This window comes from Rousettus aegyptiacus, unplaced genomic scaffold (genome assembly GCF_014176215.1).
Source record: "Rousettus aegyptiacus isolate mRouAeg1 unplaced genomic scaffold, mRouAeg1.p scaffold_m13_p_13, whole genome shotgun sequence".
NCBI lineage: Eukaryota > Metazoa > Chordata > Mammalia > Chiroptera > Pteropodidae > Rousettus > Rousettus aegyptiacus.
Window position 1 is genome coordinate 40,930,577 of NW_023416288.1, and position 24,662 is coordinate 40,955,238.

General features: G+C 43.3%; 1 protein-coding gene across 2 annotated transcripts in view; it reads right to left on the minus strand.

Annotated features, from left to right (window-relative positions):
• The window catches only part of AOAH (acyloxyacyl hydrolase), a 107,806-nt gene that overhangs the window by 79,654 nt on the left and 3,490 nt on the right, over positions 1 to 24,662 (minus strand). The window contains exons 2-4 of one of the 2 annotated variants that reach the window (XM_016159776.2): positions 19,034 to 19,129; positions 11,687 to 11,753; positions 10,553 to 10,652 (exon numbers count right to left, since the gene is read on the minus strand). In XM_016159776.2, coding sequence (XP_016015262.2) covers positions 10,553 to 10,652; positions 11,687 to 11,753; positions 19,034 to 19,129 — 263 coding nt within the window. The remainder of the gene's footprint in view (positions 1 to 10,552; positions 10,653 to 11,686; positions 11,754 to 19,033; positions 19,130 to 24,662) is intronic. The other variant, XM_016159783.2, reaches the window with a different exon arrangement.

Below are 24,662 nucleotides of genomic sequence, written 5' to 3' on the forward strand. Positions count from 1 at the left end.
GTGCTGACGTCAGCTTCACGGGCAACGGCAGCGCCCTGGTGGGCTTCGCCCTCTGCCAAGCGCTGGCCGAGCGGGAGTCCAAGCGAAAGAGAGGAAGTTGTCCGCTCGAGCGGTTCGAATGTGGGTAAAACCTCCACCTTCAGCGGAAGCGCTTCGAATGTATTGGTCACCAAATCGTGGCCTCCGTTGTTATTTCTTCTTTAAGGTACATTCGGACTCTAGAGCGTTTGCGGATTGGAAGCCTAGCTTTGCAGTTTCCTGGCTCTGGGACTTCGAACATGTTTCTAAAGCACTCTGAGCCTCAGTGTCCTCATCTGCAAATGGGGATGACGACATTTTTGTGTGTGCGTACGAGGCTCAAACGAGATCGTGCTTAGACCGGTGCCTGGCATACGGTGAGCATCACATTAGCGTTGATAACCGGTGTTTTTATTTTGGGTCGTTTGGTCACCAATAGCTGGAAAAATTACGATGATTAAAACGGCCTTCACAAATGTATGCTAGTTCTCAGTGATCCTCACAACCACCTGAAGGGAAAAGTATTATTTCCCCCCTTTTACAGATGAGAATCCAGAGGCTCAGAAGTGACATAACGTAGCCAGGGCCACTCTGCGAAGAGAGCTGACGGCATCCAAGTCTCTCAACCCCGGCACCATTCCCACCGTTGACACACTGCTTTGCAAGAGTAAAGTCGACCTCACATTCTGACACAAGCAAGACAATGTCTCACGAGGTTTCACCGAGGCTTAGGAGCACGGCGAGTGCTTACGCACAAGGAGTGTGGATGACTTCACGCACAGGACCACATGGCCACGGGAGAGAACGGGTCTGTACGCAAGGGCAGAAGCCCCGGAGCGGGAATTCGTGTGATCCAGGAACAAGTGTAGTTACGAGCATATGATTGGGAACGAAAAGCAGAAAGAAATATCCGACCAGTCATTCCTTTGTGCAATCATTCATTCTATTCACTCCTTCCACAAATGCTTATCGATCAATGTTTCTACGTTGCACCGTGAATTATATATTAGCTGTGTAGTAGTGAAGGAGACATTATCTGTCTTATCAAAGCTTTTAGAGCCTGGGAGAGAAGATTGACAGTAAACTATAATTAGAACACAATGTAGACAGGGTTAAGTAATAATTACTATTATCCCTATTTTATAGATGAGGAAACTGAGGCTTAGCGTGGAGAAATAACTTGTCCCAAATCAAAGAGCCAACAGGTGGCACAGTCCAGATTCGCTTCAGATCTGCTTGGCACGAAAACCGACGCTTTTGACCTTGCTCCTGGAGAGGGAGATAAGTGTGCCAGAGAAGGAAATTACTGTTGTTAAGTTTTAAAAGTCTGGGATATCTGTGAACTAGCCCAAAGGGAGAGCCATGACACATATTAGCGTATTCAGGGCTCGGAGCCACTTCGTGGTAAGAAATAGCGTTTAGAAGTGCATGTCCCAAACACTCAGCTGTGTAGTTCAGCCTCTGATGAGAAAACACAGAAAGAATTCCGTGTCCAGGGATGCTCCAGAACTCGGTATGACCCCCCTGACATTTGAGGAGTGCTGGTGAATTGGACAGGACACGGTCTCCGCTTGGGCCGTCTCGGGTTCTGTGACGCTAGCGCATTGAATTCTAGTACACTCGGAAGTGAAGGAAGTAAAGAAAAACAGTGTTCTTAGGCATGAGTTTCTGCAGTGAAGCATTTTCAGTGATCATGTTCTCTGCTATCAATTATAGCAGAAATAGATTTGAAAAATACAGAAAGGGCTTTTTGTTCACTTCATGCTTTTGACAGCAGTGACAGGTTCCCACAAAGGAGAAAGCAAGGCCGGGGGAAGAGAAATGATGATTGTAAATGGGTGTTTTTTAAAGGCATGTATGGGTGGGGCGGGGGGCGATGGGAAGATCATTAAATTATTCTAGATCTTTTCTGGAAGTTTTTTAGGACAAGATGTTCCTCACTCCGAGATTTAATGAGATACGTTGACTTATAAATGGAGCAATTTTGAAAGAAGCTTATCTCCAAGGGCTTGACTGCCTGCTCCAGGCAGTGAGTGGGTAAACAACTCCAGCGAAGGCATGGAAAAGGGCTTTGGGGTGATTTGTATTAAGTAGAAAGACAAAGGCAAGAAGCTCCTCTGCTTACGCTCTATCTATCCAGTCGCGGCACATCTGGCTTTGGGAGGAATTTGCTGGCTTATTATTATATCTGTGTTCCACCGTATTTCACAATAAGCAATACCAAAGCCCAGCTCGATTTTCATGTTTTGACATTTCCCAGTTCTGACGGGCCCTTGCAACTTTTATGACTTTACGCAGAAAACAATGAAGTCAGTTCATGGCAGTTTTGTTCTTTTAGGGGGCAAGAAAAAAAAAAGTAAGAAAAGTAAGAAAAAACTGCTACCTTTAAATGTATTACTTTAAAAAAAAAATCTACGAATGTCTCTTCTTTGTACGTATTTCACCATTTGTTAGATTGTCTCCCTTCCTTCTTCTGGGCTAAATCTGCATCGTAGAGCTATTAGTATCAATATATCCAGTCCCATTATCGCTCTCCTTTTTTCTAGGCTTTTTTATTTTTAAAGCTTTATTTTAAACAGCACTGCTCTTTCTTCCTGACATTATTCTTCTTTGATTTTACGGCTATTACCACCACCACCACCACCACCATCCTACATTCCACTTCACCGTCTTTTACAGAGATTCTTCTGTGCTTCGAGTCCTATACCAGGCGCCGTATCACTTCCTCCCAGCAAGGGAAGATTGACAGTTCCTAATCCCACCCTACAGGTGAAAAATCTAAAGAAGACCTGCTATGGTTCAAGGAATTGTCCAAGGCTTCATGACTGAAGGTTTTGTTTCATTTTGACGGTTTCTCCTCTGGTGTCTGGGTACAAATTCTCCAGTGCTGGACTCAGGTTATTCTCTTCATAGGGTATTGTCCTACTCTTTAAAACAAATGACAGCATTCATCAGATGGTAGGTGTGGTTCAGTCGTTGGGAGCGCCTTAGGTCATTTGTCTTGTAACACAGTTTTCTAATTTTTTTCTATTCTATTTGCATTCAGATTACTAGATCAGCCCTGCCCAATGCTACACAATTAACTGGTTTGTATTAGTTTCCTAGTGTCTTAAAACAATATGAATTATTCTCTTCAAATTCTGGGGGTCAAAAATCAGAAATGAGTCTTAGGAGGCTAACGTCGGATGTCAGCAGGCTGGTTTCCTCCATAGTTTCCAGGGAGAATCTGATTCTTGCCTCTTCAGTATCTAGCAGTGGGGTGGCCTCCTCGGCAGATGACCTCATCAGTCGATTGCCATGGTCACGGTTTATTTTCACACTTGGATCCTTCTGCCTCTCTCTTCTAAGGACCCTGGTGATTATATTGGGCTGATCCAGGCAATCCAGGACTAGCTCCTCCTCTCCAGGTCTCTAATTTAATCGCACCTGCAGAGCCCCATTCCCACAGATGATAACTTCATGGGGATTAGGATGTGAACCTCGTTGGCTATTGTCCTGTACATCACTCCGTTCATTCCACAAATATTATTGAGCAGTTAGTAGGGACAGTGAACCGTGCTGGGATCTGGGGAAATCTCAGGGAACAGCATGTGTCCGAGGAATAAAACAGCCAGATTATCTGCTCTCATGAAGTTTGCACTTTTACAGAAGGGAGCAGGTATTCAGTAATTTTACAATTACAATGTGACTTACAATTTCGTGTAATGGTTTAATTACAATCGTCATAACTTCTGGAAGGATGGACTATGAGGAAAAAGGAAGGGCCCTGGAGGACCTGGCTTAGCTTGGGACATCAGAGAAAATAAAAATGCTTCTTAGAAGAAATGACGTCTTGGCGGAGCCTGACGTGGGTGATTAATGAGGTGACAGGGGGGCGGGAGGGGGGCGGGAGTGGATGCCGAGAGAACGGCGATTAAAACTTGCAAATTCAAAGTATCTTTCAGAACTGCTCGATTCGCTAGGGTCATTAGCTTTTCTCGAGCTAAGGGGGGAGAGAAGCATATTCTCAAGAGAGAAATAATTATCTTTTTTTTTTTTTTAACTTTTCAAAAGCAGGCAAGAACTGTTTTCAAATCTTGATTACCATTAAATATCATCCTTGGAATCATTTGATTTCTTCTACTTATCAGAAGTCAAGAGTAACTTAACATTTACATTATTATCGCTACCCTTTGAAGATCCTCGAGATCTCTACGAGTTTAATGACCCCTCCAACACGTTTTTAAATAAGTCTAAGTACATGAATTCTCCAAGATTCCAAATATGGCTTATGCTGAAATACAGCTTGGCATCTGTCTGTCAGGCTCCTTTGAGACGCTCAGCAAAGTAACAGAGCAGGACACTGTGCACCTGGGCACGGTGTTTGATGCTGTCCTGGGTTCTGCTAGAGTTTCAACCTTCCAGGCTTCAGGGAGCAACTTAATTTAGTGGTCTCTGATATTTAAAGGCTTTCTGTTTCTGTGATCATTTCTTGTCTAATGAACTTCAAAGAGTTTTGTGGAGGCAAAATACATAAGAGGTAGATAGAATCTCATTTAATTTTCACTTTTTTAATTATGAGAAAGGAATCAGCATTTCCCCATATATTTTTAGTCCTTTGATCTTTTTTTTTTGGTAAACCAATTGTTTATGGCCTTTCCTCATATTTTCCTTCCTTCCTTCCTTCCTTCCTTCCTTCCTTCCTTCCTTCCTTCCTCTCTCTTTCTTTTTCTTTCTTTCTTTCTTTCTTCTTTCTTTCTTCTTTCTTTCTTTCTTTCTTTCTTTCTTTCTTTCTTTCTTCTTTCTTTCTTTCCTTTCTTTCTTCCTTCCTTCCTTCCTTCTTTCTTTTCTTTTCTTTTTCCTTTTCTTTTCAAGAACTCTTTGAATGATGGAGAAAACAATTCTCATGCGGTGTTTGCCATTTGTCTTTTGACTTTGTGTATGGCAGGTTTTGACCAATCAGATGCATTCGTATTTCTCTTTGTGACTTTCGTATCACAAATTACAAATAAAATTGCCCAGCTTTTTCTTCTCTTATGGTTTCATTCTCCTTCTTTATGATTCAAGTTTTAATTCATCTGGGATTTATTTTGCTATAAGGAACAGATTAGCATCTAGCTTAAATTTTATTTCCAAATGGCTAGTATTTAGTTCCAACCATTTACTGGATAAGCAAGTGATTTAGCACTGATTTGAAACTCTATTTTTATATAGAAAAAAAAAAACAAGAAACAAATGCATTTGTTTATGTTGATGCACTAGATTCTGTTCCATTTTAAACTGACTTTTCTGTATCTAAAAGACTACATCCTCCTGCCATTTATCTTCTTGTCCAAAATTCCTTGAGATGTTTAAAGAGGAACTTTAAAAACATCGTCAAGTGAACAACTCTACGACCAACGATGTGCTTGAATTTTGACTTCTCATCTGTAACACTGAGATAATGGAATAACCTTGCCGTCGTGTGGGAGGATTTTGGATGATGTCTGACAAATATTTAGTGCGGCATTTGGTATGTCGTAGCCACTCAGACTGTGGTTGTCGTCGCCTGTTATTTTTCAGCCCTTGATGTGTACTTATTAGAGCATAAGAGCTTAGTAAATGTGTATTATGAGAACGAAAGAATGACTCTCTGCGCCTTAAAGGCCTATTGATTTCATATGAGGCCCTTGTGACTCTGTTACCATTTCTGGTCTCAGTCACCAAAGATAAAATTTTCTTCTAGGCACAGGCAAGCGTTTACGAAGTGAGGTTGTTTGGAAAAATGTCTTAACTCTTCCAGAATATTAAGGTACACAAAAATTGCTCTAAAGTTGTAAGTTATTCTTCCTTGAATGAATATCCGCTTCAAAGATAACCTTCGTTTTTCTGATGGTTTGCTAAGTCACAGTGAAGATCAGCTTTCACTCAAAAAGAACACTTCCTTAATCGGAAACTACAGCGGTCACACGGATGGCTTCTTCCTTACTAATTTGTTTTCTCCTAGGCTTGGTTGTGTGAGGAAACACTCGCGTCCTATACAGAGCTAGCGGGGAGGAGAGGGCAAGAGCAAATATCAGCTGCAGAGCTTGACCAGAAAACCGAACGGGAAGAGACGCTTAATTATTTCTATTTAGTTTAGATGCCCAGAGGTGGGGCCCACATATATTTTCGAAAACTCCTCACATTCTAAAACAAGCTACACATTTTATGCTCTGATATATTCCATCGAGGTCAAATCAATCCTCATGAAGGGGGAGGTGAAGCAAACCCACGTTCAGAGCTGCCCGTCTACCTAATCCTTCATTCAACTGACCTTATGAAGCACCTGCTACGAGCCAGGTACTGTACTGGTCCCAGGAACATGGTGGTGAATAAGTAAGATGTGGTCCCTTTCCTCAAGGAGATGCAAGAAATAAACGAAAGTGCCATGAGAGGGCAGGAAAAGAGACCTTCTTCATATGGCTTGTTCGAGGAAGACCCCTTGTGAAAAGGGGATGTTTTCAACAGAAGAATGAAGAAGGAGAAGGTGCTGGCCATGCCGAGCACCCGAAGAGTTCTTCGCAAAGGGCCCAAGTACTGGGCACCAAGGCAGGCAAGGCCTGGCGGGCTGGGCCAACGCTAACTACACCTCGAAGACAGTCGCCTCCACTCCTGTCCCCCCAGAGACAGCCCCGCCTCCCTCTGCAGAGGCTCCTGTGTCTCATCATAGTTTGTTGCCAGGTCCGGCTCCCCTGCCAGAGTCACGATCTGCAGCACGCTTGCCGGCATACTGTCCTATGTAATCTCTTCTATGTAAATGTTTGCTGGCTAAATAAAGAAAAACAAGTATTCTGTAGAAGCTATGAACTTTCGACAAGTCTTTCCATTCTCTAGGTCTCGGTAGACTTATTTATGAAGTGGGAGACAACATCTGTCCCGCAGACTTGTGACGATTTGAAGAGGTAACTTACTTAGGCGCCGGCGGTGGGGCCGGCACATGGTAAGTAAGTGCTGAAGGAATGTTCGCGGAGGCGCCCCGGAGTGAGTGAGTGCATCGCTATGTGATTTAACTGCTAACGAGAAAGTCAGGATACTGCTTATAAGAGATTCTTGGAAATTGTTCAGAATATTTCATTAAAACTAAAAGCAAAGCTGCCCGTCCTTCCGGCGGGGCCTGAGCACTGGCCGCCGGGGACGTGCCCACGGTCTGTGCCAAACGCAGGGGTGCCGGGAGGGGCCGCAGCTCAGGTCGGAAGCCCTGCATGGCGTTCAGGTTCTGCACGCTAAGTGCGAGCCCTGCGTGAAGACCCGATGCCTCACCGGCAAAATATGCTCCATCGATTTCTGATGTCAGCTTGTTTTCTCAGTTCGACAACGAGAATTCGTCATGCATCACCTTCTCACAAAAAGAGTACAAATGTACCTCTTCCCTAACCCATTTAGGGCGGGTTGCTGGTGGTCCGGGGTCTAGAGGAACGCGACTGCCCTGTGCGGGTGTGCACCCCACGCACGCGGCCTCGGAGGAGGGCCGCGGTTCCCGCAGAAATCGGATTCACTGTGGGAAAAGCCGTTTCCCAGGCTGGATTGCTTTCCTGCGGCAGCGGCCTCCCCCGCAGCAGTTTAAACGGGTTGGAAGCCCCAGGGAAATAAGGAGAATCTGTCTCCACGGGAGCACGCATTCTGAGTATGATTCTCTTTTAATACGGAGCACAGTGGTGTGAAGTGAGTTTGCAGTTGTGCCTTTGAGATGTTTGCAAATGCCGCTGGTCCCTCCAGCTCAGGCGAGCGGTTAGGAAGGAGGTCTGCTCAAAGCTACAGGGTCTGGGGGAGGGGGTGGGGTGGGGTGGGGTCAGAGTTAGGGGACCTAGGAGGGAGCAGCATAAAGCTGAGAAAGCTCCGGTCTGCTCCTGGACTACCAGGGGGCAAATGTGCTGCAAGACTCTGATCTAAACAAGAGAGGTTTACGGAGGGACAAGGCGTACGCGAAGGAGCCACGTCCGATTTTCGGCTGAGAGCCCTGGTGTCGGGAGCAGCAGCGGGCAATGCCTTGCTTTGCGTGCAAATGAGGGGGGCATGGCATGAGTAACTCCCCCAGACAGGAAGCCGTCTGGGTGGGCTCTGCAGCGCAGTTTACAGCTGTTCCTCCCTGTCCTGTCCTGTCCTGTCCTGTCCTGTCCTGTCCTGTGTTGTATTTTCCTCGCCTCCTCTCCTCTTTGGCTGCCATGCCAGACACACAGAGATCATAGTGGAAGTCTAGTAGGGCTTTTCGAAAATCCTAAAATGCTGAGTGAAAACGTGTGCTTAACTGTGCAGGCGATGTGGAGATCATGGCTGGGGCGAAGAATATGATCAGAGGTGTGGACCGCAAAAATCAGTGTGGCCACGAAGTCAGGAAAATCAGAATTTCCGTCAGCGATGAGAAGTGAGTGGCACTTTATTTATTTACCAAACAAATATTTCTTCGATACGTACAAGGCACCATCCCAGGCAGTGGGTATACAGTGGTGAACAAGAAAGACAGTCTGCCTTCTTGGAGGGCACAGCCTACTGGGAGAGACAGGCAACCACACAGGCGCGCCATTTAGAACAAGGCGGGTTCCATGAAGGACGCTCCAGGAGCTTTGGCAAGAGGGGTGCGTAGGAGCAGCCAGAGAAGGCATTCCTGCTGAAGTGACATGTAAGCTGAGATCCGAAGGGCAAGGAGGCGTCCACCAAGTCGAAGGACAAAGGAGAAAATTGCTTTTTGGGCAAAGGCGTTGGTGCGGAGTGGCGAGCTCATAGCTATCGCATAGAAAGGTATTTCTGGCATCGGTGTGGACAATCGATTGGAAAGAGGGCAAGAGCAGGTTGGGACGGACTAACTGGGAAGCTAAAGCCAGAGCCACCAGGTGACGCGTGAGTGCTCGTGCTGCGACGCCGTCACACGCAGAACGCGGAGGAACCTCACAAACGCGAGAAGCCAGACGCAAAGGAGAACGGACCGTGCGACTCCACCGAAGCGAAGTCCAAGAGTAAAGCTTTACAGAAACGCGCCGACGGGGGGCGGCGGATTTCGGAACAGCGGCCGCATGGGAGGCGCGTGCTGACCGGGAGGGGGACACGCGAGGCTCCCGGCGGGCCGGACATTCTGTTCGTCTGTATCCTCACCTGCCTTTAGTAGGTAGGTGATTCTGCCTCCTCACTCACACCTGTTTTTTAGGTGTAATTTGTCTGCCATGAAAATGATATTTTGAGTATAAACTCCATAGAGTATAAAAATAATTTTTTTTTTTTAAAGTCGAACATTTTGTGACTATGTATAGTTGTGGGCGTGAAGCATATATAACTCGCGTTATTTAAGGAAATCACGGAAACCCACACTGCTTGCCTTGGTGCCTACACGTTCCCCTCACACTTGTATCGAACGGCGAATGATACGAACTTCGCATGCCACTGAACACACGAAAAGTTTTTTTTTTTAAATTATTAAAATAACCAACTGTTCTAGAGACCAGCGGAGCCCACAGTTTCTCATCTGTAATTAGCCAGTGGCTGAGGAAGCATGAAATGCTCATATTCCCCAGGTGTTTGCATTTCTTTCTTCCTGCCCACGGAGACTGGCTTATGTCACTTAATATTATCCCTGAGCAGAATCATGTTCATTGGCCAGGCTACAACGTGTTAAGCAGACTCCTTTCCGTGAGAATCAAAAGGAAATCATAAAGAGAACAGAAATCTGTTGTGTTGCCTACATAAGAACTACAATTCTGGGATGGGAGGCATGGAATTTTATTTTATTTATTTTTATTATTTTATTTCATTTATTTTTAGTATTGTATTTTCACAGGAAGCTTCAGAAAATAATTATTGCGAGGTCTACCTGGATTTACTATTATCCTCTCGTTAGGAGTGTGGGAAGGGGATCCTGCCAAAGTTTTCAACCTTGCCACTGCCTGTGTTCAAGCTGAAAATTGTCCAGCATGATAGAATATACAGAGCATATTCTAGGCAGCTACCTCTGAATAACAATGCTATCGATAATAATTATAATTGCCGCCATTTTTATTATTACTTTTTTTTTATTGTAGCAAGTATTGTGGTAAGCATTTTAAATGTCGTAGCTCACCTACTTCCCACAATTAACCTATGAAGGAGGTATTTTAGGTATTTAATTATAGTCATTTTATGGATAAGAACAGTAAAGCTCAGACTAGGTGACTAACTACTCAGTTTTCCCAGGAAGTGAGACTTTCAGTGCTTATCCTGGGAGAGTCCTGGGCAAACTAGGATGAGTTAGTCACCTTACAAAAGAGATTCGCTTGACTTTTAATCGGTAGAGAGGGATTTAAACATCTTTCCTTGGCTGGTCAGATTGCCTACCAATGCTAGCCCAGCGTAATAGTTAAACAGGAAAGACACTCTTTGTCGGCTTGAGGGGAAGGGATCTAGGTTGTAACTTGAGAACGTTATTCCTCAGGATGTAATCGAAAATGTCCTCTAGCTTCTCTTCCTGCCCCCAAATTGCTGAGCGAAGAAGAGCTTCCCTTTTACAACATTTTTCAAGGGCTTGCATGTCACTGAGATCTGACGTTCAGAGCGAAGAAACCCTACTCACCTTGGGAAGCGGGTAGAGGTGACACAGAGGTTGACCAGCATCCTGTCTACAAAACTCCAGGGTGTGACACACCACGTCTGCATTCATGTCAACACTAAGCCTGGGGGGAAACGGGGCAAAACAAAGGCTGTTAAGATCTGTCAGGCATTCAGAAATAGCAGCTATTTCAAAGGAAGGTACATCTCCAGAATAGATTTGAGAACCCTCAGCTCCTTGCAGCGTGGCCTTTGAGCCCAGCCCCGTGTGGCCCGCTGGATCACGATGGTTTCCGGTCACGCTGCTCTCTCCCACGTTTAGAATAAAGTCTTGGGGGTGGGGAGGGGGCACGAATAGCACCGAGTTGGGTGTCAGCTTCTCACGGGGGCCTGTAATTCTTTTTTATTTTTAATTCACATTTTATTTATTTGTTCGTTTATTTAATTTTTTTTTCACAATTTCATCTTAATTTTAATTTTTTTTTTTTTTTTTTTTTTTGGAGGGGGAAGTGACATTGGTTAACGAAATCCGGTAAGTTTCAGGTATACAGTTTAACAGTAAAACATATATAGATTGCATTGCGTGTTCACCTCCCACAGTTAGATTTCTTTCTGTCACCACATATTTGACCCCTTTTACCTCCTCGGGAGAAGCCGCGAATAAGGGAAAGGAAAAGTAGACAGTGGTGTCATGTGATGGAGTGATGGAAACAACGATGTAAAGTTTCCTGGACCTTATAACAAAGCATCGTTTACGATACAGCTTTAAACTCCTAAAACTACTTTCTAAGGCATAATCCAGATCATCCCTTTCCCTTTAGAGAAACAGTTCTTTACCCTGTGGAAGAGACTATAAGAGTTTAATTTTACTCTGGGGACGGTGTGAGGATTGTGTTCTTTACACGTTTTGGATTACGTCTACATTTGAAGGGGCTAAAACAAACCTTCCATATCCTTTTTCTTCCTCACGCCTCCAAAACTCTTTTTAACAAGAAGAATGACTATAGTGTGCTGTTTCAAATCAAGGAACAGGAAAGCGTGGACTTTTAGTAACTTCTCCAAGTAAATTATTCATTCAGAGCCAAACCAACCCATCTCCCGCCCCACTTCCTGCCCCATCCCCCAGCAAACCAATCGGATTAACGTGCCGCATACTCACAGTTTTATGATATCTGGTCCAAACGTGTGAACCACTAAGTAGCAGGTGCTCTTCAAGAACAGTTTTTCTAAGAAAAAGAAAGAGGGAAATGGAATATTTTTTTATTACAATGAATTTAACGCATGAGCTAATAACGACTCTCTTTACCAGGAACTGAGGCCGAGTGATTAATTTATAATTAATCCAAGTCATTAATTTTAAGAGTTTGGGGGAAATGTTACAGTTAATGTAATCATTAAAATACCATTTCTATCTTGGGTCTATGTGAATGTCACTTTGTTTACTGTACATGCTAAAGATCACTAGTTTACTTTAAAAATACAGTTGAATTCTGGAGTTTTTTATTTTTCACAGAAGCAAACGCCTACAAGTTGGGGATCTTATTTGTTGGAGGTGAAAGAAACGACTCTGAAACACAGCTTTGTTAAAAATATTCTTCTTTGGTGTTCATTTGGGGAAAAAAAAAAAGATTTTACTTTGGCTATTTAGTTTTTGCTGTTTGTATTCCAGAGATTAAAGGAGACTAAATGTCACAGTGTCCCTACACTGCCACCTACCCCAGGGAAGACACACACACACACACACACACTAACAGCACACTCTCCTTCCACCCGCCCTGTGCCTCTTTGTGGGAAAGCAGAGATGCTTCGTGGATTGATCTCTTTGCACAGTGAAATCTCCGATCCTGTTTCTGCAGTTTGTGGGTGTCCTGTGGAACCCTGGTCATTCCACACAGGACCTTAGCGTGGTTAGGGACAGAGGGGGCTGTCCTGGGAAGGAACTGGAAACGCCCCCTCACGAGAATTGCCCTTGTCACACTTATCTCAAACTGGGCTGCCCTCGCTTGCAGGGTAAGATAGTGAATCAACAGGATAAAAATAGGAAACTCTGGTTCTTCATTTTTACTCAATGGTAAATAATGTAAATATTACTTTTACATTAAAATAGATACATTCATAGGATTTTTATCTTTTTACAATAAGGCATAAGACTTCAAATACATTGTGGTTTTGAAGTAGGAACGTAAAACTATATTCCTCACATTACTTTTGACCTTACAGAAATTAAAAAAAGAAAAAGCTATGAGGGACTACTATGAATATCTGCATGGCAGCAAATTATATAACTTACACGAAACGAACAATTCCTAGAAAGACAAAGTGCCAAAACCGACCCAAGAATAAATAGACGCTCCGAATAGACATATAACAAAAGATTGAATTAGTAACGAAAAACTTCCCACAAAGAAAAGCTCAGGACCGGATGTCTTCACGGGTGAAATGTACCAAACGCTTAAAGAAAGCATCTGAATAGATCGTCTCCCAAGAAGAGAAACACATAGCCATTAAGCACATGAAAAAATAAATGCTCAACATCATCAGCTATTAAGAAAACGCCCGTCTAAATCACAATGAGATACCACTTCACACTCGCTATGATACGCTGTAATAAAAAGGACAGATCATGACGAATATTGACGAGGACGTGGAGAAATTAGAATTTTCCTACACCGACGGTGGGAATACGAACTGGGACAGCGACGTTGACAAAGAGTCTGACAGTTCCCCGAACGGTTAAACGCAGAGTAACCATGCGACCCAGCAATCCCTCTTCTAGGTATACATTCGAAACAATGAAAAACAGACATCCACATAAAAACTTGCACACGAATGGTCATAGCAGTGTTATTCAAAATGGCCAAGACGTGGACACAAATCAACCCGAATATCCATTAACTCATGAACGAATGAACAACAAGGACTCTAATCCTACAATGGAATATTATTCAGAGCAATGAAGTCCCGGTGCACGCTGCATGGATGAACAGTAAAAGCCTTATGCTAAGTGAAAGTTACAAAAGACTGCAGATTATCTAATTCCATTTATATGAGATGCCAAGAATAAGCAAATTCGCAGAGACAGAAAGTAGATTACGGCTGAAAGGATGAACGTTTTCTCTTTTGAGGGGGGTAAAAGATAAGAGGTGTGGGGTTCCTTTTTGGTATAATGAAAATATTCTAAACTTGACTGGCGCCCATGTTAGTCGTAGTATGCGTTTCAACGGACATACTCAGGACACTTTATTCAATGCCTCACCCACCTTGGGGGTGTCACGTATCGTACATTAAATACTGATGAGAAATTTGGAGCAGAATCAGATGAGGTGATCACAGAGCTAGTTCTGAGGCGATATAGTCTAGGCAGCAAGTAGATTTTCAGAACCTACAGAAAGAACGTGAGGAGAGTTGCTTTCTCGTGTGAAGTCTGCATGAATGTTTACCATACTCCATGGAGATAAGATTTTTGCATAGGTGCCCTGAGAAAGTGAAGTTCTAGCAAGGATCTCAGGGTGTATGAGTCTGTGGACCCCCAGTGAGAATGATTCCATTCATCATTTTTTCATTACCCATTCTGAGATTCTTCCAAGGTATTTCCTAATGATAGCCAGAGGCAAAAGCAGTGGGTGAAATTGAAGGTCAGAAATGCTTTGCAAGGTTCAAAAAAATTGTCTTTCCCTGCATAGGAAAGGCCAACGTGATTTACTGAATGATTATTCTCAAGAATGTTGTGTACATGCTCTCTCTGCTAAGGTTACATTTTCTGTACCTTTTTAGCTCTGGAGATGAAAGCAATGCTACTTGAAAATGATCTTTAAAATAAGTGTTTGTCAATGTGCATGATTTGACTTCCTCTGTCACCTTTTTCCTGGCTCACCAGACGGAAGGCCATACAGGGTGCAGGTAGCCAGTCTGGTCCAGGCTTATATTTTCTAGGAGAAGTCCTCAGATAGGAGACAGACTATCATTGTCACTGCATACAATTCACGGAACCATCCCGTGCACTGCTTCCCACACCCGGCCTTTATGTCTATTAAGTGAAGAAATCGGTCCCCTAAAGTAAGTATCTTATTTTTCTCCAGAAGTAAAAAATTAACTAAAGCAATGCAAATAACCCCAAATGGCCTTCTCAGTCGTTTGAAATTCCTCCAAATTTGAAAGGTACCCTACCCATGAAAACCGAAATTCCTGCTTTGCTTCCAGTGATGAAGTGCCAACTTCTTCCTATTTTACCAGAATCTGACTTTCAGCTCCTCGCTGTGTCTCGGCAGATTCTAAAATTTTCTTTTACGAGTCAGAGGGAGCCAAGATGGCACCTCGAATACCAGCAATCTTGGTCTGCGTTGTTTTCTGTTTTGCTAGTACATTAGGAGGGGGTAACCTAGGAAACAAGAGTTTTACTCAGTCTCTTATCTTTGGACAACAGGGCGGTGCCTAAAAAGAGAAAATCAGACTCACGGTGTAACTGGTGATATCCATCAGTGTCGGTCTGTCGCTCAGAAATGACAACCAATCAAAACAAGTCTTGATACTTATGACTGTCCTTCATTTTTTCATTTTGTAAAATGGTAATAACATTTTTTTTCTCCATCAATTCAGAGATGTGAAAATATAAAGGAAGGTTTATAACAGATTGTGAATATCCAATAATGAGAAGGATACATAAGATACGGGATATTTATATGATGAACTATGGAGTAAGTAAGAGGCTTGACTGAGGTCTATGTGTCTTAATGCGTATAGATCTAAAAAAACATTGTGTTGAGTGACAAACGGAAGTTGTAGAGCAATAAACGCAGTAGACATAGATGTAAAATTAACCCCCCCCCCCACAAGGGAGGATTCTGGAAAGATGGTGGTAGAGGCAGCAGAGTTTTGGAATATTTTTGAATCTCTACCAAATATACATACGCTTGGTGGGTTACCAGCATTCGTGTGGAAGAAGTAGGTGGAGCAATGGGATGTCACCTAAACCCGAGAACAGGAGAAGCCCCAAACGACCCACAGGTGTCGACTAGAAAGCCTGGTGGGCCAACTGAAGAGCAGCGGCTGGGGCTGGGAGGGGTCTGGCCAGCTGCAGGAGCAGGTGAGTGCAAAGGGCACCAGGTCAGAAGGACTCAGGAGCCAGGGTGGTCTGGCACCTACACGTTCTGGATACGGACCCACCAGAGCTCCTCAGGACAGGGCCCACAGTGAGGAGAAACTGATGGGTTTAGAGTCAACGTTGAACTGGATAAGAAGCAATGCAAAGAGAAAGAACAGACAAAAGTGTGCAAGGGAACAGAATCAGAAAATCTCAGAAAGCAAGCTGCCATTTTTTTTTTTTTAAACACTGTACAAAACAATGGAGGCAGGAGCTCTGTGCGTTTAGCAAAGCCACCTTGAGCTATTTCTTTTTCTAAGAGTTCTGAAAAACTAATTTCATATAAAAATGAGCAACAGAAATGTATCTAGGTCAACTCCCATATGAAGTTATTATAAGAAAAAAATAAAGAACAGAATCACATCCCTACAGATAGCAAAAACATGCCAGAAAGTCTTGCCAAAAAAAGAATTAAAATCTAATGTTGTATTTCAAAACGAGCTAAGAAGCATTAATAAAATGATAAGACATGAAATCCAGAATTAGAAAAACTCATTATGGTAATAATAATAAAAAAAAACTCAGAGAAGAATACACGATTATAAAAGAAATGAATTCTAAAGGAGAATGAACATAAGAAGTGAATATAATACCTGATGTTTTAAGAGAAATAGAAGGTGAAAAGGAGGAAAATTTTTAAAATAAAAATTCAATGGAAAGATAAAAAGTACTCTAGAGATAGGCAAAATATCAAAGATAGGCAAAGAAGATTCAAAATATGAATAATAGAAATCTCCAAAGATATCCAAATTAAGGAAATTGAACAAATACTAGAAATTTTCCTGAAAGTATAAGAAATGTATTTGAAACCACCTATTGAGTGAGCACCCTGCATTCCACAGAAAGACAGAGTACAATAGCTAACACTGAGATGCATTCTAATTAGATGACTAAATTTTATAGAAGAAAAAATTCCTTCTGACTTCTAGGCAAAAATAACAATTTCCTTGTAGGAAAAATAAAATTAGATTGTCACTAGGCTTTTTAATAATATATTTGAGACACTCAGGGAAAGAAACGTGTGCCAAGGATTTTTATATCCAGAAAAACATTGACTTTCAAGTGTAAAGGGCATAGACAGCCCGTTAATCAACATGCAAGAAATTCGGGGAATATCTCTCATGAGCCGTTCCTGAGAAATGAGTTCTAGACAACAGCTCAGCGCGGCAGACATCCTCGCGAGGGCTGATGGCGGACATCCATCACAGAGTGGCTGATGGAACTAAGACGGAATGAGAGTGAGAAGGGAATGCGTATCGTAAGTGACAGCTATGTGCTCAGGTAATAAAGTGCGATGATTAAAAAAGGGAAATGGGAAAGGCACAGGCAAAAAACAATTTCCACTGCTCACGATGATTACAAAATGTATTAATGGAAGTAGTAGTGGAATTGATATTCTGAGACAGTTCTAGGTGGAATGAGGGATAGGTAAATGAGTAACCGTGGGCTGTTTTAATTCTATCAATCCTTTTGCTCTTGAGAATTAGGACTTAGACCGTGGGAAGAAGCAGATATAGCTATGTGGAGAAGAGGTTAAGAAGAAAATCTTGCAGTCCTGAATTTTGAATTTGTAGTGTCAATGTGGACTCATTAGATTATCTTAAAATTATTTATATAACTATATATATGTGTATTTTCTATCGCTGTCTACTAGAGAGGTCTGGAGAGGATGACCAACTCAGGAGCCTTGAGTGTTCCCATGCACCCAGACTGTGGTCTTAAAATAATATTTCCCACTAAAGAAAACAGGGCTTCGAAGAGAAATGGCCGATTTCAAGCCTGGGGCTGGAAATGCATAAGACAGGGCTGGAATGCCTGTCATGCCCGTTAGAGAGGAAGCCATCAGAGGTGACTTAGGCTCATGTCAAAGGCTCAGGCGCCAAGTTCAAGAGGTTTCCACTGGTCAAAATTGGGACAATTTGAGCTTCAAAAGAATAATAATGTAAATAGACTAAAATTCATCAAATATGAGTAAATTCATGAGTTTATAATGATACTTTAAAGAAAACTAATTGAATCCTCTGGAATGACAATAGAAAGGCAGTGAATTACTTGAAAACTAGCAAATAAAGCAAAAGACTCAACCATGTATTCTGCCTTTCCTAGTATGAACAGCACCATTAGGAACTGTGGGAAAAATGTCTTTAAAGTACGATAATGATGAGGGAAATTGTCTCCAATATATTTCAATTACTAAATGAAATACAAATGGTGGATTCAAGTGGCACCATTTTGCAACCTCCCTTTTAAATAACAGACATGGTCGCTGAGCATCAACAGCTGCTCACATCACAAAAAAGGAAAAAAGAGAAAACACTTGAGATGACCTTCCGATGAAAGAAAACACCACTTCTAGGCTTCCAAAGAAATCAGGCTGGAGCTTATCGAGCCTCCGGATCCAGCTGCCAATTTTCAGGAAATACAGGGCACAGAGAAACGTATTCGATTATACCACAGGGAGGCGACCCTTGGGTGACCTCACGGATTGCAAGGACCTCGTCGGCTTACTATTCCTTATTTTTTTTTTTTTTAATTTTTAATGCTTACTGCACCTGGTCTTCCTAGGTGGTCTCCTATCCAAGTGCTAACCAGGCCCGACCTTGCTCAGCTTCGAGATCAGACGGGATCGGGCTTGCTCAGGGTATGTGGCTGTAAATAGACTCTTTTGCATTTTAAAAAATTTAGCTTGTGAACGCACATGTGACTGCACGCAGTGAATACTCTGAAATTGCTTTCGTGCCCCTGGCACAGTGCGCTATATAAAATCAGAGATTTATCAGTCCAACTACCCTACTTAAAACAGATATTACAGGCATCTACGATGAGTTTGTTCCTTTACAGTAAGTGAATGAAAATTTGACTCTCAAAGTTTATTCGTTGCGATTGTTTACCTAACAGTAATTATAAGGGAAGAAAGAATATTTTCTTTCTGTTGAGATTGAAAAACAAATATATGACTTGTGTAAACCACTAATCATCATCTTCTGCAGGACAGGTAAGGGGTTTTATTGAAAACTGGTTCAAATCAATGGAATGTTTCAGATTATTTTCCCATTTGGGGTTTGAGATCAGTTGTCTTCTCAGCCCAAAGCTCTGTATTGGTACCCCTGTGCATGTGTCTGGGTACGTGTATGTGGTCAAATCAACCTAAATCATCAATCATTGTTCATTATTTTGACCATCATGACCATAATTGACCACCAAGGAGCCCCATAATGTATCAATTTATAGAAATAACACAATTGGAGTCTCCTCCATAAGCATGTGTAGGATATAAACTCGTTTGCGACAGCTCATGAGTGATGGATAACAGGTGACCGAGAAAGGAAAGGGGACCCAGAGCTGCACGCCTCTCCCCGTATTTACCAGGCAGGTAGCTGCACAGTCTCTCCATCGACGCCTGGGCTGTAGAGTTGTGAACTTGAGCAAGCTGTTCGATCACAGATACCACTACCACACACCCTGCAAAACAGTGGAAGAGCGTGTCAGCAGGGTGCACAGAAAACTCTGCAGGAGAGTCAGGGGGAAGACAGTGTATGTGTCTTTAAGAATACAACCTTTCCAAAAACAGAGAACTGTCGTTTGCTATGGGCCTTTTGAAATCCGTCGCGTGCCTGAATGCGTACTGTGTCGCGGTGAGACGTGAAATGCTGCAAGAAGACCGTGGGTTTGGGTTCCCGGCTCCGTTTTGCCACTTGCCAGCTGCGTGACTTAGGGGAAGGAAATGAACCTTGCTTTATTTCTGCTTCTGTCTGGTCGCCTGGGAGAAAGAGGTGTGTTTTAGAGGAGCCAGTGTAAGGAGGATGGCCCGTGCAGAGCAGAAACACAGCAGACTCGGACTTCCTTTCTCCCCGTTTCCTTCCCTTCCACAGGCACCGGCTTCATCAGGGTCACTCCCGTCCCACACATTCTCTGCCTGTGGCCTTGGGTCAGATGTTTAATTTTAGAAAAGCAGTGGACGTTGCCCAGCCTCTGGAGTCAGACCTGGGTTGCACCTTAGACTCACTGCCCAGCCTTTCTAAGCTTTGGTTTCCTCACTGCAAAGCAGGTGATAATATGCTTCTCCTAGGGCTGCTGTGATGATTAAATGAGGTAACAGCGCACGCGAATGAGCCTTCGAGATCATAACGCTATTGTACAATATTGCTGTACCTCACAGCCACAAAGCACAATGCTTGAAAGCAATGTGCCAAAATAATGAGTGTCTAGAAGGAACCTTGGATTCAGGTAGAAATACATCCTTCAGCCACCTTGATATATAAATGTAAAGGCCCAGAATTCCTAGGCCGACACTCCTAGAAGTTTCTATCGCCAGCCTTGATCTCCTGATTTACTATGGAGGCCCAAACCTTCTTCTTAAGGGAGGAGACTCTTTCTTTTACACACAAGGGGTTGATCAAAGATCAGCGAGTCTGTGAGAGGAGATCGTCAGGCTGCGTTGAGATGAGAGGAACGGCTCTTATTAGCGGGGGCTGGTGCCCATAAAGGCAAAAAAGCGCTTCCGTCTGAAATGAAGGTCCGGGGTGCCTGGCTCAACAGTAAGCTCACTGTTACCCATCTGCTCAAGGAGCTGGGGACCCACATTCCCATGCACGTTTTCATTACAACTCAGTTTCCAGCAGGACTCCTCGAGGCAGTGAAACGGGTAACAGATGTGAATAGCTCAACTGGGCATTGTGAGGCAGAGAGAAATAAAACCTGCAAAATGAGGGCTTGTCAGCAAAGAATGAAAGGCGTCCACCTTCCTAGACGCTGCGATGTCTGACGAGGCTTCGGCCTCCATTGTCCTTCGTCTTCAGGCGACGAGGGGCAAAGCCGGGCTCATGCAGTTTGAGAAAGTGCGATTTTGATAACCACAGCCTTAGGCTCTGCGAGCACCTACCTGCTGGGGTGTTTACCAGCATCGACTCTCATGGTCCTGGAGTGTTCTATGACTTTGCAGCAAATTTAGCAGTCAATACTTATTAGCACTTTATGACCTAAAAAGACTTCTCTTATATGCTTTGGCTTATTTTAAAAATAACTTAAAAAACGTAGACGCAATACAATCTCACTTTAGAAAACATGAAAAATATAGAACCGTGTAAAAAAGATAAACATCAGTCCGTCACCCAGAAAACGGCTAATGACCCGGAAAGGGGCAGGCGGAGCGAAAAGCCGGAGCAGGCTCGGGAGGCAGCGCGATCTGGTCGCACCCGAGGGCAGTGAGCCTGGCACCGGACCCCGCCGTGGGGACGAGGCGCAGGGAGAGGCGGAGCCAGGTCCGCGGGCTCCGGAGAGGCGGAGGGGCGGGGATCTCCCCCGGGAGGGCTGGGAAGCCACGGGGCTTCGTGGAGGGGCCGCGTGCAGCTCGTCTGTGTCTTCACGGGGTCGTGTCGGCTGCCACGGGAGGAGGGATCTTAGCGGACAGGGGCGGGAGCAGAGAGGTGAGCGAAGCGCTCTGGTTTCGGGGAGATACGGCGAAGAGGGCACCATAGGGCAAAGGCATCTTCTCCACGAACTCTTTTTAGAATAGAAGCTCAGCAACTTATCTTCAAAAACACGTTTTAATACTAACAACTTTTAAACTTTTCTACGGTTGTTTTTTTCTGTCGTTATTGCCGGCGTCTAGTAGTTCCACGACAATCGGGAAGGTTAGGCTCCACACGGCCTAACCTAACCGCCACCTGGAACACCGTTTTCATGAGAAAATGCCCCGTGAGTTCCAAACTGCCAGCTTTCTCAAGAGCATTGGCAACGAGAGAGGCAGCGTGGCCGGCAATTACGGGCGAGAACGGGGCTGAGGGCAAAGGCGAAGCAAGGGCAGCGGGAGGAAACCGGCAGACTGTGGACAGACGCAGGACGGTCGGTTTGGCTAATTTAGAAATACATAAAAAACGGAAAAAAAAGAAATGAGAGCGAAGGCGCCAGGAGCCATTCCATCCTGTTATTTATTCGACACGTACTTATGAGCACCTACTATGTGCCGAGAAGCTTGAGGATGCGAAAGTGACCAGGGAGTCACAGCCTGGTAGGGAGGACGGGTGACTAGAAAAGCAGTCTGGCCACTGTGACGTGTAAGTGCTGTGCAGGAGGGACCTTCGAGAGCACAGAGCGGGGAGAGACGAGCTCTGTCTCCGGTGAGCGCTGACGCTTGGCTGGAGGAGCGGAGTGTTAAGCAATGGGAGGACCTCACAGGACAGGAAAAGGCGGGGAGGATCTTCGGGAAGAGCAGGAGCATTTTTCAAGACTTGCAGGGGAGAAAGGAGAGTCGGCCAAGGCCGGGGCGCTGGGTCTGTGGAGAAGGAGCGTGAGAGGTAGGTCGGGGCCGGGTGGGGCAGAGCCTTGAACGGCAGAATTCAGGGCACGGGCCTCGTGCTGGAGACGAGACTCTGGAGTGCAGCCCTGTGGTTTTCACACGGTTTGCCCCGTACTTCTGAAAGGAACCTGGAAAGCGAGGCACCCCTTCCACATTCGAACGGATGTTAAAATATTATTAATGGGTACCAAATTAAACAGCTGTAAATGGTATAATTATAGGCAGATTGGAAATACAATGATAAAAATAATACGTTAGTCTGCTCTATGTATGTAAAGAAATCTAAATACTATAGTGGTTTATACTTATTCTCATTCACTTAAAAATATATAATCAAACTCTTCTTTCACAGTGAGAAATTTATGCTGATAATTCCTCTCCTTGAATTCATATTTCAGTGAAAAATCTACGTCCTTGCATTTGTCTTCAGTGATAGAATTTCATTCCAATGTAATATACTTTTACAGTTGAAGGTATTTTATTGATCACATTATTAGACCTCTTAACACTAAAATATGTATAAAATTTAAATAAAATTTTTAATTCCCTGTGAATATAACACTCTAAGTATTAAAATTCTTCTGGGTAGAGTTTCTTTTATTCATAACATTAACTTACTTAAATAATATGTACTGCCAATTTGAGAAACAATTCTTAAATAATAAAGGTAAAATTTTATTGGAACGGCACCTCTTAATGAGATGATTGGCCTTCTTAAATTAGTACCTATATCTCTTGAAGAATATTACTTATTCATGTAAAGAGACAAAGATCAGTATCATGCCTATGGCTACTTTTCATTTTTAAAGAGGTAAATGCTGAGAAAACATGTTTAGTTAAATAAGCAAATGGAAATGGAAGAACTTTTGATACAGCAATGTCACTCAATTCTTTAACTCCTTCTGAGTTAAATGTCAAAAATCTTAGAGTGATCTGTCATTGAAAATTATTTCAAATGATCTATCACTTGACAACTCTATTAAGTCTTCCTTTGTGCTGAAAGTAAAGAACTAGAAACCCTCTGACTTGCAAAAACATTTGCCACCTAGTCAGTGGAGTCTTTTACTTACTCAATTTCTGGGAAATATTTAAAAAGTTTTGTTAAGGCTTATCTTTTAATTATGCTTATTACAATTTCACTTAGAGAGACCTTGTTAAAATCTAATATACTCAGGAAAATTGGAAACTTAAAATACTGCTCTTTTCAATACACTTTGTATAATATTTTAAGCAAAATCCTTTATCTTAATGCATACTTTATATATTTCTTGTCAAGTGCTGGAGCTGCAGATTTGGTTCATTCAAATTATGAAAAATGCCCTCTGTATAAACCTAAAGGACAAAGTCAGATCTTAAATATGGAACGGGTGAGATGAAATATTTTCTCTATCAGCAGCGATGGTGGTTGATGAATCAGCGCTCAGTTATGGAGAAGTAGAGAAAGTGAAATTTCTGGATACATAAATTGTGATCATAAAGTTTCAGCCTTCTCTGCTGGCTGCGTTTAAATCTTTCCTATTTTTGTCAGTGACACTCTCATTTCTCCATTCACATTGGCTTGAAATCATAAGACCACCTCTTTGTCATTCAAACTTTAAAATTATCTCTGACCACTTTGTGTGGGGCCTGGGGGTAAGAAGGGAGGTTTTAATGAACTCTGAAGGCATTTTATATATTTAATCAAACATGAACGAGGAGAAGAAAAGTGGTTTTTTTTTTTTTTAACCTTTTAAAAGTCTTCCTGAAATGAATTAATTTAAATGTCAATGACTTAGAAATGTAGGAATTACTTTGCCCTCAAACCATCCATGTAAAGAAAATGATGTTGCAAAAATAAACATGGCTCATTATTGATGCCATAACATTTGGAAGGTGACAGAGAGAGGCCCTGCCTGTTCGAGCACAGCAGTCCACGTTCGCGTAGTGATCAGATGGGGTGCACAGTGCAGCACCAGCGGATTATGGTACCTGAAGCGAGGGATCATGGGGGCTTCGCACAGCTTAGCTCTGATTCTGGAGCATGTTCAAGGCCATGGCCTCCAGGTCTACTTTTGGGACCGGGGCTGGGTTGCCGACGATGGGGATGTTGGCTTAGTCACTTGGTGGCTTTTGTGGTGGCTCCTTTTGAAGTACCTCTCCAGTCACGACGACCTCCCCTTCGGTGAGAGCTGTCCCTCACCCCATGACCCTGGCAGCCATGTCTCTACTGTGAGGTCTCCTCACTCCCACCTGCTTCTTATTCGGTGGTCTAGAGACTTAGCCTAGATTCTCTCTGCCGAGAAGCTGGATTGGAAACCAGGAGAGTCTGTCTCTGGATGGGCCGAACTATCACGTGTGAACGCTGGACTGTGGGAGCCTGTGGTCGGCCAAAGGGCCTAGAGCAATAAAAGCAGCTGGTTGGTCTATAGGGCCAGACATGGAGGCAGCACTGAGAGGTCGGGAGAGGGAGCCCTCTGACCCCTGGCCGCCATTATTTGTGGGCTGCTGGCTCATTTTCTAGGCCTTGACTAGTTTCTCTGACTTTTGGTTCTAAAATTCATTTCTGGGATTCTCACAAGAAAGCTTTCTTTCTTTTTTCTTTTCTTTTCTTTCTTTCTTTCTTTCTTTCTTTCTTTCTTTCTTTCTTTCTTTCTTTCTTTCTTTCTTTCATGTCTCTCTCTCTCTCTCTCTCTCTATTTCTTTTTGCATAGTTTAGCT